At 37.9% G+C, this 23081-nt stretch overlaps 1 protein-coding gene across 2 annotated transcripts in view; it reads left to right on the forward strand.

Annotated features, from left to right (window-relative positions):
- Positions 1 to 23081, forward strand: part of clmpb (CXADR like membrane protein b) — a 79686-nt gene that overhangs the window by 42380 nt on the left and 14225 nt on the right. For both annotated transcript variants that reach the window (XM_044119703.1, XM_044119702.1), the window contains exon 2: positions 21122 to 21273. In XM_044119703.1, the coding sequence (XP_043975638.1) occupies positions 21122 to 21273 (152 nt within the window). The remainder of the gene's footprint in view (positions 1 to 21121; positions 21274 to 23081) is intronic.

Below are 23081 nucleotides of genomic sequence, written 5' to 3' on the forward strand. Positions count from 1 at the left end.
ACAATAGCATGTTTTTTTCTGAACTGAGGCCTTCACACAACAGGTATATTTATACTGCAATGCCTTGAGCTGTATTGAATGCAATTTGGAGATATCATATTAAAAGGGACTAAATATGCATGTACCTGTGTAAACCATCATTTGCTTGTATTTCACAATGATGCTTTAGCAATACTTTTGCAAAGCAACTTATTTTCACTTCTCCAATCCAGTCACATTTGCACAACACATTCCTGTTTGGCTCTGTCCTCACATTCCTATTGCATTTCAAAACTAACCGCTGACGCCGAGTTTTTCCTTTGGGGAAAACTGGTGAAATACCATTAAAGTTTTTGAAAACTTGAGTCCTGTTCAATGTGTTCTGTCAAGCACATTAAGAAAAGATAGAAATGACAGCACTGACCTCATCGAAACAATTAAGTTAGGAATTGATCTCTTTTCTAAGTGAAGGAAGGCATTTTAACAACTATTAGTGTCTAACAAAAGTGAGGTTAGGCGAGTAGTCCTTGGAAGCTGTGATGTGATAGGGGATGTTGTAGTTTTGATTAATTCTCACTTTTGCCGGCGTGTGTTTGTGTGTGTAAAAAGAGAAAGCAAAATATTGCTTGTGTGCGATTTATCTCTATGTGTCCTCAGACCCTGTCGGCTACGGACTTTAGAGCAGCTGTGACTAGTTCACCTCTGAACTCTGAATATTTTACTCTCAGGGTGCTCTCAGGGTGCTGTGTTTGCTTCCACATGCTGACATTTGTGCATTTATTAGGCTGCATGACAATCAAATGTTTACTTAATGTTCAGTAAAATTTATTTTGATTGCATCACAACATTAAGCGCTATGAGGCTGTATAAACCTGGTAGAGTACTCTGCAGTGGCTCTGCAGATTAGGTTATGCACAGATATTTGACTACTGTTTGGCACTAATTAACTTTACCTTCTCTGCTCTTTCTTCTGCATTGCATCGCTATGAAGTCCAGGCAGTAATGGAAAACAGATGCACCAAAGCAGGTCACTTTGTATTTGAGCACGGTCAAAGTCTTTGAGTATTTGGCCCATCGTCTATTGCTATAGACCATTTAAAACAAATTTTCCATCGCTCCCAGACACAAGCAGCATTGCAGCCATACAAGCAGACCAATTACAAGCCAGTGACATTCGGGTGTGCAAGACAGAGTGACATTAGAGCTAATTCCTTTTAAAGCCCACTGACATTACATCTACAGTGAGACAACTGGAGACTGTTCTTTTTAATCTACTGCGTTACACAGTGAAGAATGCGGTACTGTGTACAAAAACTGCCAGTGGGAACTTTATGAGCTGCCTTTCAAATGTCATTAGCCTTTTTTTTCTGCACTTTTAGCAGCAAAGATGACCTACGAATACTGTACAGGGTAGCCTGGGGATTGATGGGTAGGAACACTGTCTGCTCGTAGCTGTGACAAGGATCTAAAGCACATTGTTTCACTGAAGAAATTAAATGCATTTTTAATGCATGTGTTTAACATTTCATGCTGTTACAATGCAGCACAGTGCATGATTATGTTTCTTTCCACATAAGTACAGGAGATTGATCATTACAGAGACAAGCATGCATTGATTACTTAAAGGATAAAAAGATAGGGAGTTCCCTTCCAATCCTGTTTTCTTTTTATATCTTCACTTTCAGCCTCAGATGCATGTTCATTCTACCCTTTCTGCTTTGCATTAGTGAAGGATACTGGGGCCAGGCTTTAATAAGGTAGACCTTAGGCATGAAGGACACTGGGGCTGGAAAGGTTACACCATGAAGTCGGTAACACATTGCTGAGGGAAGCATTTACTCTTCTACTCAAGTGCGCATCCACCCATGTGCTTGTGAACAGCCATGAAGATGCAGCTTAAGAAATGTCTTTGCAAGTCAAATGGTTAATTAGGTATGTATTCTCTATAGATTGTTTTAGGAAGAGAGCAAGATGTGTATTTGCTTCTTAAAATGTCGCCCTATGCTGGTTAAAATGTAAACATCACTACGAAACAGTCCCATGTTCTCCAAGTAGAGCATTGTGATTTGCACACTCTTGATCCCAATAAACACGCACTAGTTAAAAAGACACCTGATCAAAGTGAAGTGCTTACTTCAAAGACAGGGGAGGACTTGATGTTTCGCTAAATTAGTTTGTTTTCCTCATATTCAGACCTACTTCATGTGCTTTTTTAATACATGTTAGAATTAAAAACAACTTGATAGAAGAGTTAGATTTTGAACTAGTGGTTTCATAGATTTAAAAAGAAAATCAATGAAACAGCTCTTTTGTACCCATTGGAAGCTTTAAAGCAATACTAGTTTTAGCATTGTTACCACTCACAATATTATTACCTTCCTAAAATAATAGTCTGAATCATTTTTTGCCAAAAATGATTTTTGTAACTAAAAATAGTAGTAGTGATTTTTTTTTCTTTTTTTTTTTTTTTTTGTCAAATGACTGAGGCCATTATTTCAAGATGGTGATGGTATTCTACCTTTTTGTACTGTACCTATACAGTGCTACACAAAATAAACAAAAGTTTTAAAGGTTCATTCTGTGATATGTAATCAAGCAGTGTTGCCAATCACATTGAGAAGTTTCTAGCTGGCTCTTTCAATCCAACACACCCGCAACAAAAGAACCTACATTCTTTGTTTCCTTATGGCTTACTTCTTCAGATGGTCACACACTAACAGCAACTAGACAGTACTTAACCAGATCTTGTGGCAAGAGATTCTGGTACACCATTACTTTCTACAAGTTATATTTGATTTATTTATGCAGAAATTGCCCATCAAAAGGTGCATGTCACTATATTAAAATATGTATAGATGTTCATTTGTACCGCTTCTGCACACAGGCAATCTTTCACGCAGGAACAGCATTAATCTGTCTTTTTCTCTCTGTGTCTCTGACCTCTTATTCTCTTCCCTCCTGTTAGCATGGCTTCTCATGCAGAGCCACAAGTGTCACATTGCATCATTGGGAGGCACCACTAATAGAAACATTAATGCGGGGGAGATGATAAAGAAAAGCTTTTTTTTCCACTCCCTCTCTTCCTTTTTCCCCTCAGCGAACAGATTAGTGCCTAATCCACCAAGAATAGTAAAGATAAAATGGCCCTGATTGGCTACTTTGGGATAAATAAACACATGTCGGCTGTAAGTGGATTTGCACCACACCAGCCAATTTTTATGAAGTCATGCCTAAAAGTTTAGTGATAAAACATTACTCTCCTTTAGATAATTGAATTCTAGACCAATATAATGTGTAGTTGAGTGGTATATATATATCTATAGACCAGGCTGCATGTTGTAAGGAAAGGTCTATTTCAAAGAAATACAAAAACCTGACGTGTTTCTAAACACGTGATTAGAATTTCATGTCAGAGTTTTGTATTTCTTTTCTTACATTTTGCGATGTTAGAGTAGACAAATACAATTTTCTTTGATCTTACACTGACACAAGGCAGCATGCCTTTTTATAAAAAAAAATACTTTGTTTACATAATTGTTACAAGTGTCACCATGTTGTGACAATTTGCTTCTAAATGTGCTAATGGCGTAGAAACAACTTACTGGTTACAGGTAAACTGTTAATCTACCAGTGGCCATGCTAACTAGCCTGAGCATTTATGACAGGCTGTGCTTGCTGTAGTATAACAAAGAGCAGGGGGGACGAGCAGCACCACACAGAGGGTGGATTGACAGCACAAGGACTAGCTTCCTGGCTCTTATTGGTTGTTCCTACATAGAACTGGGAACACTGGAAGAAGGCAGAGGAGCCCCATTCTGTCTTATTCCAAACTGTCACGGCATTTGCCAGTTTCAACAAATGTGCAAAAAAATATATTTTTATAAACTTTACATACTACAGCTTTAACTTATAATGTTGCAATGATACTCTTCCTGTTGCCTCACTGATGTCCTTGAGTTTATCTCAAGGACATCAGTGAGTTTCTACCGCTGTGATAATACTGATATTTAGTTGATATCATGTTTGGTGGTTCAGATGTAGTGTTGTTCATAGTTATTTTTAAATGTGTTTTGAAGCTATCTAAAACATTCTGTTTTATGAACTCAAGACAGAAGATATTCTTAGACCATAACGTGACAGAGGGGATTATGGATTCTCTTTTCTGACCAATCGTCATGCAGGCACATGAAAAAGTGTATTTTTACGGCAATTACTGTGTGTGCGTGCATGTGGGCGTGCCCGTGCGTGTGTGTGTGTGTTCTTTACAGGGTCTGGCGTACATCAAGGTCAAGAGATAAGAGAGAAGGGAGATAGATGGTGATGGGGGTGAGAGGAAGTTGAGTTCCTGCTGGTGATGGTGGTGGTAACCTCTCGCTTTATACTGCCAGACTCCTCTATTTCCCCAAAGAGCAGAACTGAGAACAGAATTTTTGAGGTGCCTGTGTAATGTAACGCAGCATCCTTTCTCCTCTGCTGAGGAGTAAGGGGTATTATTTGTTTCTCCCAAAGCAAGCAGGAAGCTTGACAGGACTGACCTTTTTTTTTTCTTTTGTACCGCTTTAACTTAAGGTCTGTGTGATATTTGTGCTTTGACTTTATTTAATCTTGTATAAAGATTCTTTCTAATCTTGAGCTTGTGTAAAAATGAGTTCTGATGTCCACACCACAAATTTAAAGAGTTTATCTCAAGGATATCAGTGATATAACCTTTCCGGCAGATAAGGAAAAGTGTTGAAGCTTTTAAGAGCTTAACCAACCAGACACTTGTAGCCAGCTCTGAACTGAAAACATGTGGCTCTGAGTTTTCTCCCTTATAATACAAACATCAGGGATTTAAGAATACATCAGAATGTTTATAAGGTACCTCATGTGTACCAGACAGATGTGACCTGTAATTTCCATCTGGCTGTCTGAATTAAGATAATAGCTTTCCTAACACCTGGTTCTTGTAGAGTAAGATCCAGCTGTTGTAAGTGCTTTCTTCTGTCATTGGAAAACTGCATACTAACCAGCTTATTGTCAGCATGTGTGAATAACTGACATGTTGGAAACTTATTCATTCTCTTGAGCTTTTCTACTTTTGTCTTTGAAGTATCTTATTGGGATTTTATGTGAAATACTAACACACAACTGAAGTGGTAGGAAAAGAATACATAATTTAGATTTTGATACAACAAACCTAGAATGTGTTCTGGTCAAATGAGACCAAAAGTGAACTTTTAGGTCTCATTTGACCATGTGTGGAGAGAAAATACCACTTCACACATCAACACACTATCTCCACTGTGAGATATGGTGATGGCAGTATCAGTAGTAAAATAAACAAACCAGCAAAAAAGTTCTCAGTTAGATATGCTTTATTTATATTAGTAAAAACTCTGTTGACATTATAAGGATGTGACTTTCATGTGAAGTACTGATGGCAAGGCAATTTAATTGAACACATTTCAGGAATAGGGCAACTCAAAGTAATTTATATAATTAAAAAGAAAATAAAACAACAAACATACAAACCATCACGTTGCAATGTCAAAATAGAGAAAAGTGATCACAGTTTGAAAAACAGCAATTTATGTACTTATTAATCAAAGGCAACTCTTATTTAAAGGGTTAACAGCATTTTAGGAGATTAATTGGGGATTATTTCAGATTAGAGGAGCACAAAAACTGAATGCTTCTTCTCTGTGTTTGGTTTCGATTCTTGGGATACAGAATAGACTTGAACCGGAAAATCTGAGTGTTTTGTAAAGTTGATACAAAGACAAATTATTATTAGTGTAGTTTGGCCTTAAGCCACTCAAGGATCTATGATTGTAACATGACAAAATATGAAATATTTCAGTTTTGTAAACCACATAAAATATTAATTTGTATTTTTTTATACAACTGAGCTCCACTTTTTGATATTAAAAATTAGGGATAGGCTTAAATAATTGCTTCCCTGGATGAAGAACATTTTCATGGGCATGCCACATAAACTTCTTGCTGGTCAGAGGCCATTTATAACCTTTGCGTGGGATCTAAAATGCCAGAGAACGAAACGTCGCTCATTAATCTCAAGACAAAAGCTCAGTGCATCAGCAGAAGCAGCATCGTCGGCAAATCATATCCTAAACCTTAGGAGAAAAATATATCACCAATTTTAGTTGCAGCAGCGTCAGGTGAAGCCTGGAACATTTTCCTTCTTAATTAGGGAGTAAACAGTCCTTGAGGGTTTCAAAATACTTCACGTGTCTCATTCTAACTCAAATCCTCCTTTCAGGTTCCAAAAATATACCAGTTTTATTAGTTCCCGCTGGGTTTTCTTTGCATGACGTTGATTGTAACCCTGTAGACTGCCCAAGCTTTAGCAGTGGGGCCAAATTTAAGTGAAAGCACTGTGGGAAATGAATTTGCATTATACTCGCATGTAAAAAGGAATGGGAGTGGGTTGGGGCTTACAGTTGGGGAGTGGAGAGGTTCAAGGTAGAGCTTGAAACGAAGTGACTGCTGCGTCAACAAACCAAATATTAAATATAGAGCTTTGCTTCATCCTCCAACACCCTTAAAAATATCCATACTCGCATCCTTATGCATTTGACAAATTAGTGCCTCATCCCGATGACGTACCCTCAGTTACACCTCATTCACATTCAACCTAATGTTTAATTCACTTAAAACTTGAGCAGAGGGCATGTTTTCCTTTACTCAACGCTCCCTTTTCTCTATCTCCCCATGGCGATGTCACAGGGGATTAAGTCACGGAGGCCGAGGGACTTGTTTATGATTCATCTGGAGGGAGGCTGCAGCCGCCCGGAGTACCCACAGGGCATGCAGCTAACAGGCTATTTCCCCCGTGAAGCATCCTCACTTGGCTGCATGCTAACAGCGCACCGAACACTAAGAAGTTCCTAATGATCGTTCTAGCTGCGGAAAGGCAAAACTGAAGTAAATTGTTCTTTGCTGATTCATTGCCTGATATACAGTGCAGTGCAAAAATAACCTTTTTGTTTTTTTGTTTCTTTTACTTTTCTTACATCACTGCCACACAAATCTCTTATTGCGATTTTATGTGACAGACTAATACAAACTGGAGTCTTACTGTGTAAAATCCTTAAACTCTCTTGATGCATGAATTTTTTTAAAACAAAAATGACAAAGGATGAAATGTATATCACAGCAAGCTAATGTGTATTTCTGGTGTTTCTCACTGGCCAGTTCTTCAGAGATTTGCTCCTTGTAGGACTTCTAAATCATGATCATTCCGCTCCAATAGTAACTCATTTGCTCCACGCGCTGCTCATGATTAAACACATGATTCCTCCACACTGAGCAGCTCTCTGATAGCAGACATCATGTCCACCTGTCCACTGCGGCAGATGAGATATTGTTTGGAGTTTGCAAGGTCCGCCCTTCACTCATGCAATGACATAAATAATTGATCAGTCAATGAATGCAGTCTGCTGTCAATCAGATAATTTTGCATGCAATGCAGTCATGTAACATGACTTGTACTTCCTTTGAAATGGTTAGCAAAAACATTAACGATCTAATGGAGACAAATTTGCCTGAGACAGAACCAGTTAAAGCTACTGTAGTGGAGAAGTGACTTCAGTAGTAAAGAGAATCCACCTGTTGTAATTTAATCTCAATATATATCAAGCTGTTCTGTGAAGGCCTCAGGCTTTTTAAGAGAACATTATTGAACATACCATATTGTGAAGACCAAGGAACAGACCAAAAAAATATGCACTGTTGACACAAAGTTCCAGAAGTCCAGTATTAGATTTGCTAAAAGCCATATGGAAGGACAGTAAAATAGCAAAAACAAAAAACAAGAGTAAAACTCAATATTTCAACCCACATACAAAGCATTTGTGTTTACAGTAAGAATTTCTAATAATATGCTTTTTTAAAATTTTTAATCTGAGACCAGCAGATATTATTTTGCAGGTTCTTCTTTTTTTTTTTTTTTTTTTTAATTTGCATGCCTTGTCATCTCTGACAGAAGGAGAAGCATGGCATTGCACCACTAGGAAAATTAACTCTAATGCTGGCAAGCTTTGTCCAATTCCATCTGAATGAATTGCATGTGAGGCTTTTACCAACCTGTTGGAGTTAATTAACATTTTTTAATAGGTGTGTGTCTGTGTGTGTGTAGTGGTGAAGATTACTTTTAACAAGCTGACTTCCAGTGCGTAAACCACAGTGACTTCTGAGGGTTAGTTTGAAACACATGTTCGGCCACAAAACAAGCTGAACTCAAGCAAGATGCTTCAGTTCAACCATTACAGCTCTCCTTTGTTCTTTATGAAAGTGGTTTGTTAGTTGTGACACATTGCAGGAGAATAGAGTTATTCAACATCAATGCATTGGTGTCAAGGGAGCTTACATATTACCACTGTTAGTGAGACTTGATGTCTTCTTTTAATTGCTCTTTTAATTAACTCATGTCTAGCCTTCTCTTTGTCAGAGGATGCCCGAGCTTGCCATTTAGCACAAGGTAATGAGATTAACCTCTCATTGACCAAGCAAATGTAGATTAAACATTATAGCCAAATGAAATAAGTGGGCTTTGTTTACAAGTGTGGACAGGCAAGGCGGCAAGCAGACGAGTTGCAACCCTCTTGGTGGTAACATAGCTGAAATATCATGGGGATAGAAGGGAGTGTGTTTGGCTTCAACTTGCAAGTGTGGCTGACCAGCTGCAGTGGGGAGGAAAGAGAAAGCAGCCGGCGCTGGAAAATAGTACCAAATTCTCCCACTCTGCCTGGCTATCTCTAGAGAGCCGACTGCAGGCAGTCAATGAAAACGGGCCTCTAATCAGTCAGTCACACTCACACGTGTGCTAGGTGCTACAGTCAGAAACAAACGGAGACCTACACTGCCTAGATTCTCTACTTTGTAATGTTCTGTTGCTGGTTACCGCTAAAGATTTCTTCAGAAAATAAGACAAAAAAAAAAAATGTAATACTCTTTTAATGTCAAGAAGACATATACATAGCTTGACTGTCAACATAACAGTCAAACTAAGGAAGGGGGAAGTTCTTACTTTGTATGTTTTCTGTCTAAATGAGGCCAGTTCAAAATTAGTCCAAGTTCTTAACACTGGCTGTAATGATTTAAGGACACAAACATGTACATGAGGCCTTAAACAAGCAGATCTTGTCCCATTAAATTTCAAAATGTATTAACGTGCATTCTGGACTATTGACAACCATAAGTTTTCTTAGACTAATATTCACCCATATTTACATATATTTTTAACTGGAAAAAAATGTTTCCTAGTAACATTTGGTTTTAAGAACTGACACACATATGACACTTTGTAAATAGTCACACCTCTTGATTACTGATTCCTTAAACAGGGAAAACAGAAATAAGATTGAAGACTGATGCCTTATCCGGCCAATAACACTGAGATTGGTTGAATTTGCAAACAATGGGCTGAAATTACCAGCTTTAGACAATAAACCCCTAAAGCACCAAAGAAATATGAATCAGGAATGGTGAATGTAAATGTAAGCAACTCTTTAACAAGTATCCTTTTCCTTGCACTTTAAAATGACTAGTACTAAAAAGCAGTAACACAAATTAAGGCACAAAATACTCTAAAGTCTATTGTGGTGAAATGAGAAAATGTGGAAAGATTCAAAAGGTGTGAATCCCTCTACAAACACCTAACTAAAATCACAATTATGTGTTTTATCTCATACATGCCACTTACACACAACAGCGATAGTCTTTGCTCCAAAATTCTTACACTTTGCTCTCATTTTATATGATGCGTTACTTTAAACATCCTCCTTGACAACCACTCCATCCTTTGTAAAGCACTATGTGTGTCAAGGCTGGATCCAGTCCTATCAATCTCTAGTAAATATCATGGATTAAATAAACAGAGAAAATTTTGCAAACTTGCCTGCGTTTGTCAGAAAGATTTTTCTACCTCAAATACACAAGACACTTTCAGGCTCGTTATTGCGAACCTTCCCCTGTTTTACTTTTTGCCTAGAATGTGACTGCAAGCAAATTCTCTTCTCAGAGCCAGACTTGGCTGCCTTGGCCTCAGTTAGTGCCACGCCTCGTTTTAATCAGGCTCTGGGAGTGAAATATAGCCTTGGCAAGAATTCTGTACCAAGCTCCATTCATCTGGTTTCAATCTTCTCTCCGCCCTCGGATGTGGCCGTGTGGGCATTCCTTTTCTAGACGAGGGGGCGGGAAGACGTGGTGCTGAGAAGCACAAAGGGCAGGCTTATTTGTTTGTGCGTGTGTTTGTCACTGTTGGAGGCTTGCGACAAAAGCTTAGTTAAACTTATAAAAGAAGGAAGCCTTTTTATAACTTGCAAAAATGATGTAGTTGTAATTATGCTAGTAGGTCAACAGAAGTGTGACTTCATGAGATGTCTTCAGGCAATAACCACAAATTTAAGGCTACTTTGTTGAACATTTTGTAGTAGACCAACACACAGTAGTGTTTTCATGTAAAGTAAAGGAAAAAAGATAAGTGGTTTTCACAATTTTACAAATAAAAATCTTTGGTGTGTATTTGTTTGCTGCATCACTGGTAATCCCAAATAAAATCTAGTGCCATCGATTGCAGGTGGTTTCTGGGTCGCTTCTTAGCGTCAAACTGGAACCTACTTACCTACAAGGGGCTGGTTTTACCAGGCTTAGTTGAAATAAAACCCACGACTTTCCTGTCACAAAATTACTATCCTTCTCTTTTGATCACATGTGCCCTTTTCATGGCAAACACAATGCAGGTTTGCCTTCTAGGAAGACATTTATTATAAACATGCACCCAGAGCTACAATATAATGGTTTAGATTGAACCATAATGATGTTAGAATGATCCATAGATTTAAATTAGAATCCATCTTATTTGACTAGGTTTTAGTTATTCTGGAGAATGTTTTGTTTTTCTTTCTTGTCCAACTCTGGACATCTATACAAAATCATGTCACACTTTTTTGAATTTTGTGTGAAAAAGTTTGAAACCAGGTTTATTTTTTTTTTTTTACATTATGGGTTCTTCTATTATAAAAGCCCAAATCTAGTCAAATACACTGAAGTTTTGTAGCTGTAACATGAAACAAATGAAATCTCAGAGCACTTTAGACTCTTCACCCTAAAATTTAAAAAATGACAAGTTTCAAATGGCTGATCTTTAAAAGTTGAAATCCTACTTTATTTTGTAAAGTAAAACAGATGCACTTATATGACCTGTGCTTTAGTCTATCTTAAATTAGGTAAGTTGCAGTGGGACAACACACTGTGCATATTTATATTTTGTTGCACTACATGCAGAAATGCACTGTAATGTGGCTGCTATTTATCTGAAGCAAGCAAAAAAAAAACAACAAAGCTTTGGGTCTTGCATGAATGGACTTGCCTAATCATAAGGACAGATGGTAGCTTGGTCTATTAGCGCCCATAAATGAGTCTAAGTGAGGCCTTTCCTGGAAGCCTTGCATCCCACGCTGACCTCCTCAGTCATCATACATAGAGCACTTTTGACTCTGACAGCTATTCCAAAAAGTCTACAGCTTTCAGTTTATAGATCCTAAAGCAGTCATAACGTGCTCATCTAAGAGAGAGATGGCCATCAGTGTGTCCTTGGCAAACAAGAGTTTTGGATGGTTGGGTTACAACTTTGTGCTTTAGAGCTGCAGTAATAGAAGCAGCGACAATGTCATCCACTCTAGTATTTTCTGCCTAACTGATCAAGTAAAAGGATGTGATCAGATACATGCCATAGGACTGACAGCAGCACTAATATGTCAGTGACGTAGCACACTAAGCCTGGATGGATGGAAACAGGGAGTCAGGGCCCTGTGTGTTTTCAATTAGCCAATGAAATGTACAACATTGGAGCTGCTCTGTTGCGTTCCGCTTCTATTCTCCTTTGAATCCAGAGGAGTAAATTAGTGTCACTGCCGATATAGACCTTACCATCAAACCCCAGGTGAACTCGAACTTTAGACAGTGACAAATAATCGCAGTGACCTAAATAGTGGAAGTAAATCTATGTGTGCAGAGAGGCGAGATTGCGGAGGAGAAAAGGAAGGGAAGCATGCACAATCCGCACACACGCCTGACTATATGAGCTCACAAAATGAAATGCTTACATGTCCAGACTTGAACTATCTCCCACTGCCTCTGAAGCTCAACTTTAATGTGGCTTCAAATATAGTTCTAGCTCTGGGCTTGTTTTCTTGCTGTTCACCTTGTTTTTCAAGTTTCTTTATACTTAACCATAAACCCCAATGTAGCTTTTATTGTCTTTCCACAAGTTGTTAAAGCCTGTTTTGAAACTCTATTGGGATATTGAGTTGTATTTAATGAAAGCAAAAGGTGTACTGTTTTGTAGTGCAAGAGGTATATAGTGTTATAAGTTTTCATCAGTTTCACACCATTGTAAAGCATCCATCATCAGGATGACCACGACGTATTCCACTTCCTGTGCCCATACACCTAGTCAGCTCTGTTTTCAACCTAATGGGCATAAAAAATTGCATATTGCAGCAAAATGGACTTGGCAGCACAAAAGCTTATTAAGTATTGATCCGCTGATGTCAGTGCCCATGTCCAGGCACTCCAACAATGCGAGAGAAGTTCATTCACATGCTTGCCAGCCACAAATTGAGATTAGACTACATAAATAACTTGGGAAATTGAGGTACATTTTGTGAACAGAAAAGGACGCTCACATTTCTCTGAGGGAAAGGTTGTACTTATATGCACAGTGTGGGCTTTATGGCTGTTTTTTACCATTGCTTCCCCATCTGTCCGCACCCCAGTGGTTCTTAGTTAGTTTGATATACACCAGTACCAATGCCCAACTGGAAAGATTTAACCCAATCAGCAGCAGGCAAGCCCGTCTTCTGCAGTGTTTTTTAATGAACATGGCTCATCATGTTTCTCACCATGCCATCTGTCAGGTATGCAGGATCAGGCAGAGCTTGATCTCAGCAAAATACAATGTTCCACTGAGTTGTTAATGGAGATTTTTGAGAGAGTCTGCTTAAAATATCTCGCATTACTCTGCACATGTTAGCTAAAGTACCAAAGATACAGTAAAAATTTGCAAATTTGTGTGATTATAGCAGCTCCCCTCAGTGTTTTATCTAGGGACTTTACCTGATAGCCCTAAGAGAAATGAATGGGAAAAGATGGTCTTCAAGATATGTTTTAAAACTTCTAATAAGGAAGCATGTGTTTTGCCCCTTTTAGTCCAACCACCCTAAATCAAAACCGATGCCTTCACAAGTCATGTAATTTAATCTCAAGACAATAGAGTCTGTGAAGACATCAGAGGTTGTTAAAGAATGTTTTTGAACAGACAAATGTTCTGGAGATGTTCTCTGCGTATTTGAACATCCCTCAAAGCAACATTTAATTCACCATTTAAAAATTCTTATGCCCAAGCTACGTTTTTTGCCCACATGCAAAACACTGTGTCACAGAAAACTAATTCTGCAAATTACTCTTAAAACATCCTTCCTACGCTGATGGATGGTGGTGGCAGCATCATGCTGTAGGGAATTATTTTTCTTTCGCTGTCATTCTTTCTATTTGGTAATTTTGTCATCTGTAGTTGTTTTGACCTAGGGCTGGACAATAAAGTTGGTTGGAGTTACAGAAAATGCTCAACAAAAACAGACTCTGAAGACGTGCAGCTGTCAGTGCAGAATGGATTTTTCAAAATATTGACTCTAGAAGACTGAAAATAAATGTACTTTTCAGATTTTAATTTGTAAAGAAACAAAACATGTTTTTCCTTTCAATAATATGCTATTGGAAGAAAATATTGGAAACAAATTTCAGAAGTTTCCATACTTTCCATAAGTTGCTTAACTGCAAGTTAATTTAGACCAAAATTGCCTATATCAAGAAAAATATTAGAAAACATTTTTTGCAGGAAATAAGAAGAAAGCTTTATTTGTGAACCAAATTAGATTTTGTCCAAGCAAATACAATCTCCCACACTGGATTTGGAGTTGTTTTCTTTTGATAACCCGTATTTGCTTACTTTGAAATGAAGCAATTGTTTTTTCCTCAGCACTAGATCTGTACATTGACAAAGATGAGATGAGATCGGTAGCAGCGTAACAAAAAAGTTTTATTCAGATTTGCTTCTATTTTTTTAAGTATGTATTCATAAGTGAAAGAACATTCTCTCTTGTCCTCATTTAGTGCATGTTCTCAGTGGGAAACAGCAGGTTTAGTCAAGGCTGTGTGCGTTTGCTGCAGGGAAGATTTACCCTTTATACACACACATCGCATGCAAACACATGCGTCCACACGCACACATACATCTTTTGTCACCTTGGTGATAAGTTTAATAAAGGTGTTAACGTTCCTTCTTCTTTGTTGCTTGTCTCACAGCTACGGGGACGTTCAAGCTGAACAAACTGACTTTCCATACATGCTGGTTTGTTTAGGCTTTGCCACATGTTGGGACGATTTGTTGTTTCAAAGAGAGGTCACTATCCAAGCCCCATTTAACTAAGGCGTATTATCTGCTACAAAGCAGACCACTTGACATTTGGACTTTTTGTTCACTGGAAAAACATGAAAGGGAGGAAAATTTTGTTTTCTATAGTGCATGTAAGCCTGGGAATGGTCTAGCAGCAACCACGTCTGGACATTAATCCGCAGAAGCTCATTCGTTCAAGTTTGTAGAAGTTCATGTGCTGCTGTGATTAACATTTAAAATAAGGACCACCTTTTTCAAATGACAGATTTTTTTTATCTAGAGATATGCTTTTTTTAGCCAGTGACAGTGAAATCTGTCATTTCAAAACTGTGAGGTATGTAGGATTTTGGTATTCTATCACCCTTTCTATTTGGCTATTTGGTCAGCTGTAGCTGTTTTGATCTAGGGCTGGACAATAAATTAATAACAATGCAAGTTACCTAGTAGCAACATGCACAGCAGCAGGGTTTCACTGCTATGCCTCACAATTACTTTAAAATAAAAAACAATAGCCTGGATGGAAAACTACGGCTAAAACAGGAAAGGTCACATCACTAGTGTGGTAGTATTTCAGATATTTAAAACACGGAAGCGAATCAACAATTATAGATATTGTCTCATATGAAACGCTTATATCATAATATGTTTTTCAGCCATTTTTACTTAGCCCTATTTTGACAAATGCAAAGAAGGTTAAAGGAGTGATACAAGCTGCACATTTGTGATCAGCCAATATGTTGCATTTGTGCCCGTAGCTTTTTGGCCAAAAACTGTTGTTCTTGTTAAGATGCTTGTGTTCTTTGGACAGTTTCAGGCTAAAACAGGGAGATTTATAGAGCAGCCAAAACATCTTGGACAGCTACACCCATGAGTGTAGGAGATGCCACTAGATGCAGCATTGATAAGATATGTATAGCTATGTAAGCAGGTTGCATTGCCGACTTCACTCCCATGGGGACGGGTGTAATTAGCTTTTTTCCCCCATTGTCCCTGCATCCCTATTTAGTGCAGGGGAATAGAGAATACTTTGGGGGAATTAAAAGTGCTTGTTGCAAAACTAATTTTGGATCTATTTTGGGGATGTGTCAATGGAATGATATTGCTATCACTCAACATGACAGCAATGACAAGGCCATCCAAGGGATGCTAATGAAGGCAATAAAAGCAGCATAAGGTGAATATTTACCACAGGAGCTTACATTATTCAGACCTTCATGGTATTCATCTTTTTTCCTATTCCCATTGGGCCTTCTCTTTTTCCAATTTGCTTTCCTTCCAGGTTCAAAGGATTAGTGTGAAAATGATGCTTGCTCTGTTTTTCAATCTTCAATTCCAAGCATATCTCCTCTGGCCACATATCTTCTCATCAAAAGATAAACATTAAAGAATATGAGCAAATTAATTAATATTTTGACTATAATACTTCAAGCAACTATAGAAGTTCAGAAACTGAATGCCCTAATTCTGTAGTACAAAAGTAGGACTTTGTTTCTTAATTGTTTTATACTAATGGCTCTTGTTTCAATCAGTTATTTTTCTCAGAAAATTTAGAACACAAAGAGATGTTATAGGGGAGTTATAGCTTCTTGTCAATAAACATTTTCATGATCCTTCAAACTGAAGTTAATGGTAAAATAATCATGATGTCTCACTCATTGCAAAGTTATAAGGGGTAAATTTGTCAGGAAAGCTGGGCATCACAACCCAACACTCTGGTGTCATTTAGTTTCAATATGCAAATTTTATTATGTGAAATCCCTTATTTTGGCCTAGTCTGTAGATTGTTCTATCCAAAAGGTCGACTTAGTTATAACCCAACCCTTTCAGGTGTCAGACTTTAAGGGAAACAAAGGAATTAAAAACAACACTACCTTGGCATGTGCATGTTTGCACTGAAAGCTATGCCAAAGTCAAGTCATCCGGCTCAGATACTATGGACTTAAATCATGAAACTGATGGGCTACTTTGTTGACCCTGTATCCAAATTAATTAAACTGTTGTAGCATATATACAAAAGCAGATTCTGTAGATCAATTCCACCGAGAAATCTATCACAAATAGCAGATAGCGGTTATCCGGTGACAACTATCTACAGGAAGATCAAGGAAGATCATAGGATTTTTATCCTTTCAAAGACATAGCCTAGATTCAAAATAAATGCAATGAGTAGAATTTGAATTTGAGTGTAGTAAGCCATATACTGAACACGCATTTTAATGGAGTAGTGATGACATTAAAGAGTTGAACCCCTTAGAAGTTGCTTGACTGTATGAGTGAAAACAAAATTCCTGTTTTGACTGAGCATTGGTTAATATTTTCCGGCAACTCTTTGGTTGAAACATCTGAAGAACTATATGTGTGTGTTCTTCAAGAAAGGCAAAAACTCCTATCTGAAAACCTTTGACTTTGTGTGTATTTATAGCATGTTGCTGTATAGTAGAATAGGCATCTGGGCCTCACAACAGTAGATAGATAAAGTAAAACAAAGGCTGTGAAACAACACGCTGAGCTCTGAGTTATTTCACTGCTGCTTCATGCCCTATGCTCCTCTCAGCATGTCCCCAAGTCAGCTAAAAAAATCGTGCTTGTTGTCAGCAGTAAGAATGGATGGTTTGCATTTGCATGTGCCGTGTGAATTCTTTCTGGTTGCATGCATCCAGCTCAAACTCTGTCCCCTTGCTTCTTTGTATTAGGATCCATTCCCTGAGAAGCCTGGTAATTACAGAAAATGAGCTGTTCTGGCAGAAATTGGAGATAATTGTTTTGCACGATGCAGTGAGACTCTGAGTGTCACTCAGGCATCATTATGTTTGCCTGAAACTACTATAGGTATGTGTAGTGAGACACCAGGTGTTGCAGAAAATCACTTGTATCTGAGCTTTTCCTGGGCAGTTCTTGATTTGTCCTTGCAATGTAGAGCATGTTCCCATTATTCATGCATAGCAGGATGTATACTTTTCCATAGAGAAAATAGCAAAAACAGAAAATTCTGATCTAGGTTATCTCAAACCTTTATATATATATATATATATATATATATATATATATATATATATATATATATATATATATATATATATATATAATTTTTTTTTTTTTTTTTTTTTTTTTGTGCTTTTGGCTTCCTGTTGGCTTCCTGTGTCTAAAACCACCTTTGTGATTCTATAATCCTTCCTCCACACCAGTGACTTAGCCTGGCGTAAGAGCTCAAAATAAGGCAATGCACCATTCCTCCCTCCTCTCCCTTAGCCCATTTTTCTCTGTCCTTTCATTCTCCCTTTCTGATCTGCTGTGTTTGAGTACCAGAGGTCATAAAGCTTTGGACAAGGCAAAGGCCCCAGCCAGGCTGATGTGCTGACTGGGGGGATATGAGGCTTGACTTTGGGGCAGCGTGAAAGATCCAGGCCTGTCTTGTTTGTCTGTCTGTCCGTCTCGCTGGCTACACTATAATGAGATTGCAGGGTTCTGTAAGGCGGATTTACTGGAGCACAACTCCCCCTAGGGCCTTTTCATAGAAATTGGTTCCTCCATATTTCACCCAAGCTTCTCACTCTCTCTCTCGCTTTGTCAAATGTGTCTATCTTTCTCCCTCACACCCTCTCTCTTTCTAAAACCTCTGATGTTCGCTCCCACTTTTGTTAATTATGATACGCTGCTTTCCTTTCTTTCTGAGGGGAAAGATTGAAACTTTCCATAAAGCACAAAGCTTAACCAAAAGCAGGGAGAAAGAAAGACACAATGAAAGAGAAAGTGGGATGTAGGATTTGAGCTGGGATGTGGCACCAATACCCTATCGCAAGGCCTCTCCACATTATCTCCCCTTCAACATGGCCACATTCATTTTGATGGCCTCTCTCAACTCCATGTGGAATCCCATAAAAATCCATACATGCAACTGTGACAAGGATATTTTCCTAGCGGCTGTTAAAACAGTTCCAGTTTTTCATTGTCTCCCAGTTACTTTGCTGCAAATTGAAAGCCAAGGTCATAAAGTCATGCACATTTTTTATAGCATGTATGCAAAGCATTTCACAGAAATGTTTTCTGTTAGTTTACACCACTGATGTTTACACACATGGTGGGGTCTCGCAGTCCAGCCAGCCCAGCTGTGCACATTGAGACTGGGGCCAATTCAAACACAGTCTCAAACTTACATCAAGCCAGGCTTTTTTTGAGAGGTGCTATGTTACCCTCTTGATCATACCAAAGCACTTCTACCTAAAAACAAATAGTTTTACATATTATTCCCAATATCAGCACAATACCATTCATTTTACACTACCCAAGGATGTGCAGTCATTATTCACCTGGAAGGCTCCTGATCAGATTGTGACGGAACACTGGATGAATATTTTCAACTTTCCTGGGTCATGTAAACACTTGAGTGTACATAATCAACAGCTTAGGCAGCAGAACATGAGAAATAAGGTAAGATGAGCCCACCTACTCAGCAGTGAGTTAAGCCCCAGGCTGCTAATTAGTACAGGGGCACTGATTACAGAGGCTTGCATATAGCGCTGCAGGGAGATTGTGGGTAAAGGTTTCCCAGCAGACCCCAGTGCCACCACCAAACATTAACTTGCACCATTAGGTCCAACCAGCTGCGCTTACACACATGGTCTGGGTATTCTCACTCCCCAGAGTTCTTATCACTGAAAAGCTTTCTCTCCCTTTTTCTGACATCCAAACCAATATTGGCGGGGAGCCCACAAGATGAATGACCCTGCAAATGCGACATTAAAAAGTCATAAACGGCAATACCTTCAGGCTCAGGAGTTCCTCAGTAAGGGGGTGGCCCATATTTCTTTTTTTTTTTTTTTTTTGCTTACTAATGCTTGAACTGCTAAGAACAGTCTCCTGTGTTACAAAAAAGACTGAGAAGCATTTCCAACATGTGTTAAAACTTTTATTTCACCAATTAGAAACTTTTTAGCCATTTTTCAAAATTTTGTAAGCCAATTGGCATTACCAGCTATACAGCTCAATCTCTGCGTGTATTTCAAAGAGGTCCTAGATCTTTCACCTGGAGATTCCCAAAAAGGTTGCCAACATTTCTAAATCTAGCATGTGCTCTAACAGACAGAAAGTGAAGAATAAAACCGATGAAATAAATCTGGTTTTTTGTACATTCACCTTTCTTGATATGGACTAAAATTCTCTTACAGTCAATTCCCTTCTTCGCTAATTCAATGACATGTCCCAGAGTCATGTACTAATTGCAGTTTTGTGACAGAGGTCTATTTAAGATAACAACCTTAATCTAAAATGCAAAGCAAAGAAACAACTTATAATTTTGATTAAAGTGGTTAACTATTAACTTACATGGTTATGACAGAATTTGAACAAGACTCTAGAAACTGTTGACAACAGTGCAGATAAAAGAAGATGGTCTCTTGTAGGCTGTTCTTTTCCAATGTGTCCTTCATCAGCACTGACTCATTGGTTTCAAAGTGCAGTGCTGACATTTTCATTGGCCCAGAGATCACTTATGGGGCAGGGTGTTGGCTCCTGAGAGGTTGGGCCAGTAAACAAGTGGACAGGGGCCCAGTGAGGGCTGGCCTTCTGAGGAACATTTGACAGCCCATAATTATGTCTACTGCATACAAAGGCATTTTCACTGTCCGTATGCATGGACTGAGTCACACAGTAGATCTAGACATCTCAAAAGACATCTTTTGAATCCCATGAATGATGTTTGCCTATTATCTGGTTCACATTTTAATCCCAGAGAAGATGATTATGGAAAATGTTGATATATTTTATTTTCAGAGCTACCTAAGCTGATGGGTCATTTGGTATTTAACTAAAAGATAGGCTGCTAAGTGTAATGTCATGTATCCAAAAATAGACATCACAATTGTGTGTTTAAGAATAGCTTGGCTCTGCTGTATTGTGCACTCTATAATACACGTTGGAGGGAGGCAAATACCTCACAAATGCATTAGCCCTTCTGGACCTTGAGTATCGCACAGTAACACACAGACACACAATCCATAATTTCAGGTTCCAGCTAACCCAATGACGCCTTTGGTTATTCCCCTGAAGCCCAGGAGGCTGTCCAGTATCCGCCAGTAAATTAGCCTTGGATATCCTCCATAAGTCCTCTCTATCTGGTCAGTGCCTGAAGTCATCATCATGTGCACACATTCTTCAAATTGATGAACAGTTTTCACTGTAACAGAGACTTTTGAATAATGTGGAGGGTTTGTGCATATGTGTGTGAGGTGTTGTGGTTGTTTATCTGTGTAAATGCTTACTAAAATCGTGGCCAGATCTGGTTGAGTCTTCCAACTGGCTCCATCTTGATATTAGTTCTTAGTAGAAGTATGTGTATGCGATGGCAGAATGCCAGACCACAGCTACTCAAAACTTCAGCTAATGATGAAACGTTTCAAATACATTTGTTGAACCACTTATGCTGATATCAATCTCCTGTAAATACATTTTTTGGGCCTTTTATTGTCCACTATAACAGGATAGCTGTGGATAGCATATTGCTTCTCATCATGTAATCTATTTAGGTCCTCTAACAAATCTTTGTTTGCATCTTTGATTGCATTTTTCTATCTCTGGGGTTTCTTTGCTACCTGAACAACCTACCTCTCTAGGACTAGGCCACTGTTCTGATCTGACTCTGCTTGTTTTTTTTTTTCATATCTTCATTTCTTGTCTCTTCCTCAGTTCTGTTCGGTCTGCTGTCAGTGGGTGCCCAGACAGAGATGAAGAAAGTTGTTGGGGACAATGCCACTCTACCGTGCCACCACCAGTTTCCAGCTTCCAGCCCTCTTGACATTGAGTGGTTGCTGCAGAAACCTAACTCAAAGCAGAAAGTGGTAAGATTTCTTAGTATTTATTCTGTATGACTTTCTCTTGCTACTGCATTTTATTGGACGGTTAAAAATATGGTAACACATGAGAAGGTGCATGACATTGGCATGACACTGTTATAAACATGACATATAACACTTGTGATGTACATGAAGGAGTCTTTGAATATGTTTATAACTGCTGTCATGAAGTGTCATTTGGTAAACAATTTAATAAACAATGACACTTTTAGAGGACAATTAAATTGTTCTCATTTAATTGTCCTTAAATGAGAACAAATGTAAATATTTTCTGACATTTTCTGTTGGCACAAAAGTTATTTCATTCTAAAATTATAAACAAATTGTGACGGTACAAAACAAAGTAATCCGGAAAAAACTTTTTGCCATTTAGAATGGAACACATGAAATGGAATTGCCATACAATGAGGTGTTTCACATGATCAAATTAAATTTAACTGATCAGGTCCTAAAATTGTGTTAGGTTGGCATTGCAGTTTTCTTCCTGAACAGTAGGAGTCAGCACTGAGAAATATTTGCAGCTCTAACTGATGAAAGGAAAGAATAAGTGGAGCTCCGCAAATGCCAGGGCTGCAAAGCTGCAGGGAGATTTTGCTGAATTTATTCACAACCTTTAACATTAACCTTAATGTTAAGCTGCAAACTTTTAATAATTTTTCACATTGGAAAAAGTCCATAGGAATTGTGGGAAATAGCAAAAATTGTTGGGAAACTTTAGATTATTTCAACAACATTAATATCAAGTTAAAATATATGTATTCCATTATATAATGAAAGCTAACTTCTCAAGTAAGAATTAGGTTGAGCTGATTTACTCAAGATCAGTCTCTTTCAACTGTATTTGGAAAATTATTGGCTCATTAAATGGTAAATCAAAGAAAAGTTCCTGCTTGTGTATATTCTTTGGCTTTCCTCAGTTTTATGGTTTTTCAGCATGAAACTTCTTACCTTTTCAATCAAATTAAGTTAATGTAGTGCCTTACCAACTTGCTTTAATTACTTTTTATAACATTTTAACATTTTTATTACTTTTATGGCATTTGTTTGTTTAACTACAGTGTAAAAGGCACACTACAACAATAAAACTACAAAACTGCAGAGTTTAAAAACTGTAATCTGGAACAGAAAAAAGAAGCATGTGTTAAAAAAAAATCAAACGTTACATTTTTATGATCTCAGAAAAAGGCTGCCATATTGCAATCAATATTTAAAAGGATGAAAACAATGAAGGCAACAGTAGATACATGTATTTATGACTTTGAACACTGAAGTAGTTATGCCTCTGGAAGATTTGCATTTATTGTCATTCAAGTTTGTTTCTGATGGGAAAAGAGACAAACTGTAAAAAGCTGATAAATGTTTTATCTGATTTTATTAAAATATGGCTTATTGAAAATTGTTTATACTTTTGTCAGTAATAGTAAAAATATTTATTGCCATTGTAACAATCTTAAACGTCTTGTAATTTCAAGTAAACAAAATCATATGTAGATTTATTAACCTCCACTGAAAGAAGGACACTTAAAACAAATGTGAATCTTAGCCAGATTCCAAATAAAATAAACCAGAACTAAAATTCCTGTTTAGTTCTCAGATGATACTTGTAAATTCCCCAGCCGTGACTCATGTTGAATAAGATTGTTTTAGATCTGAGTTATGTAATCTCATCCACAGCCACTGACACGTGGAATAAAATGTTCAATAAATGAAACACAAAAGTGGAAAAAAAGAGAAAAATGATTATCATAGAGTCTCATTATTGTTCTTTCGGAGGTATAATTGGCAATGCAAGA

Source organism: Gambusia affinis, linkage group LG06 (genome assembly GCF_019740435.1).
Source record: "Gambusia affinis linkage group LG06, SWU_Gaff_1.0, whole genome shotgun sequence".
Classification (NCBI taxonomy): Eukaryota; Metazoa; Chordata; class Actinopteri; order Cyprinodontiformes; family Poeciliidae; genus Gambusia; species Gambusia affinis.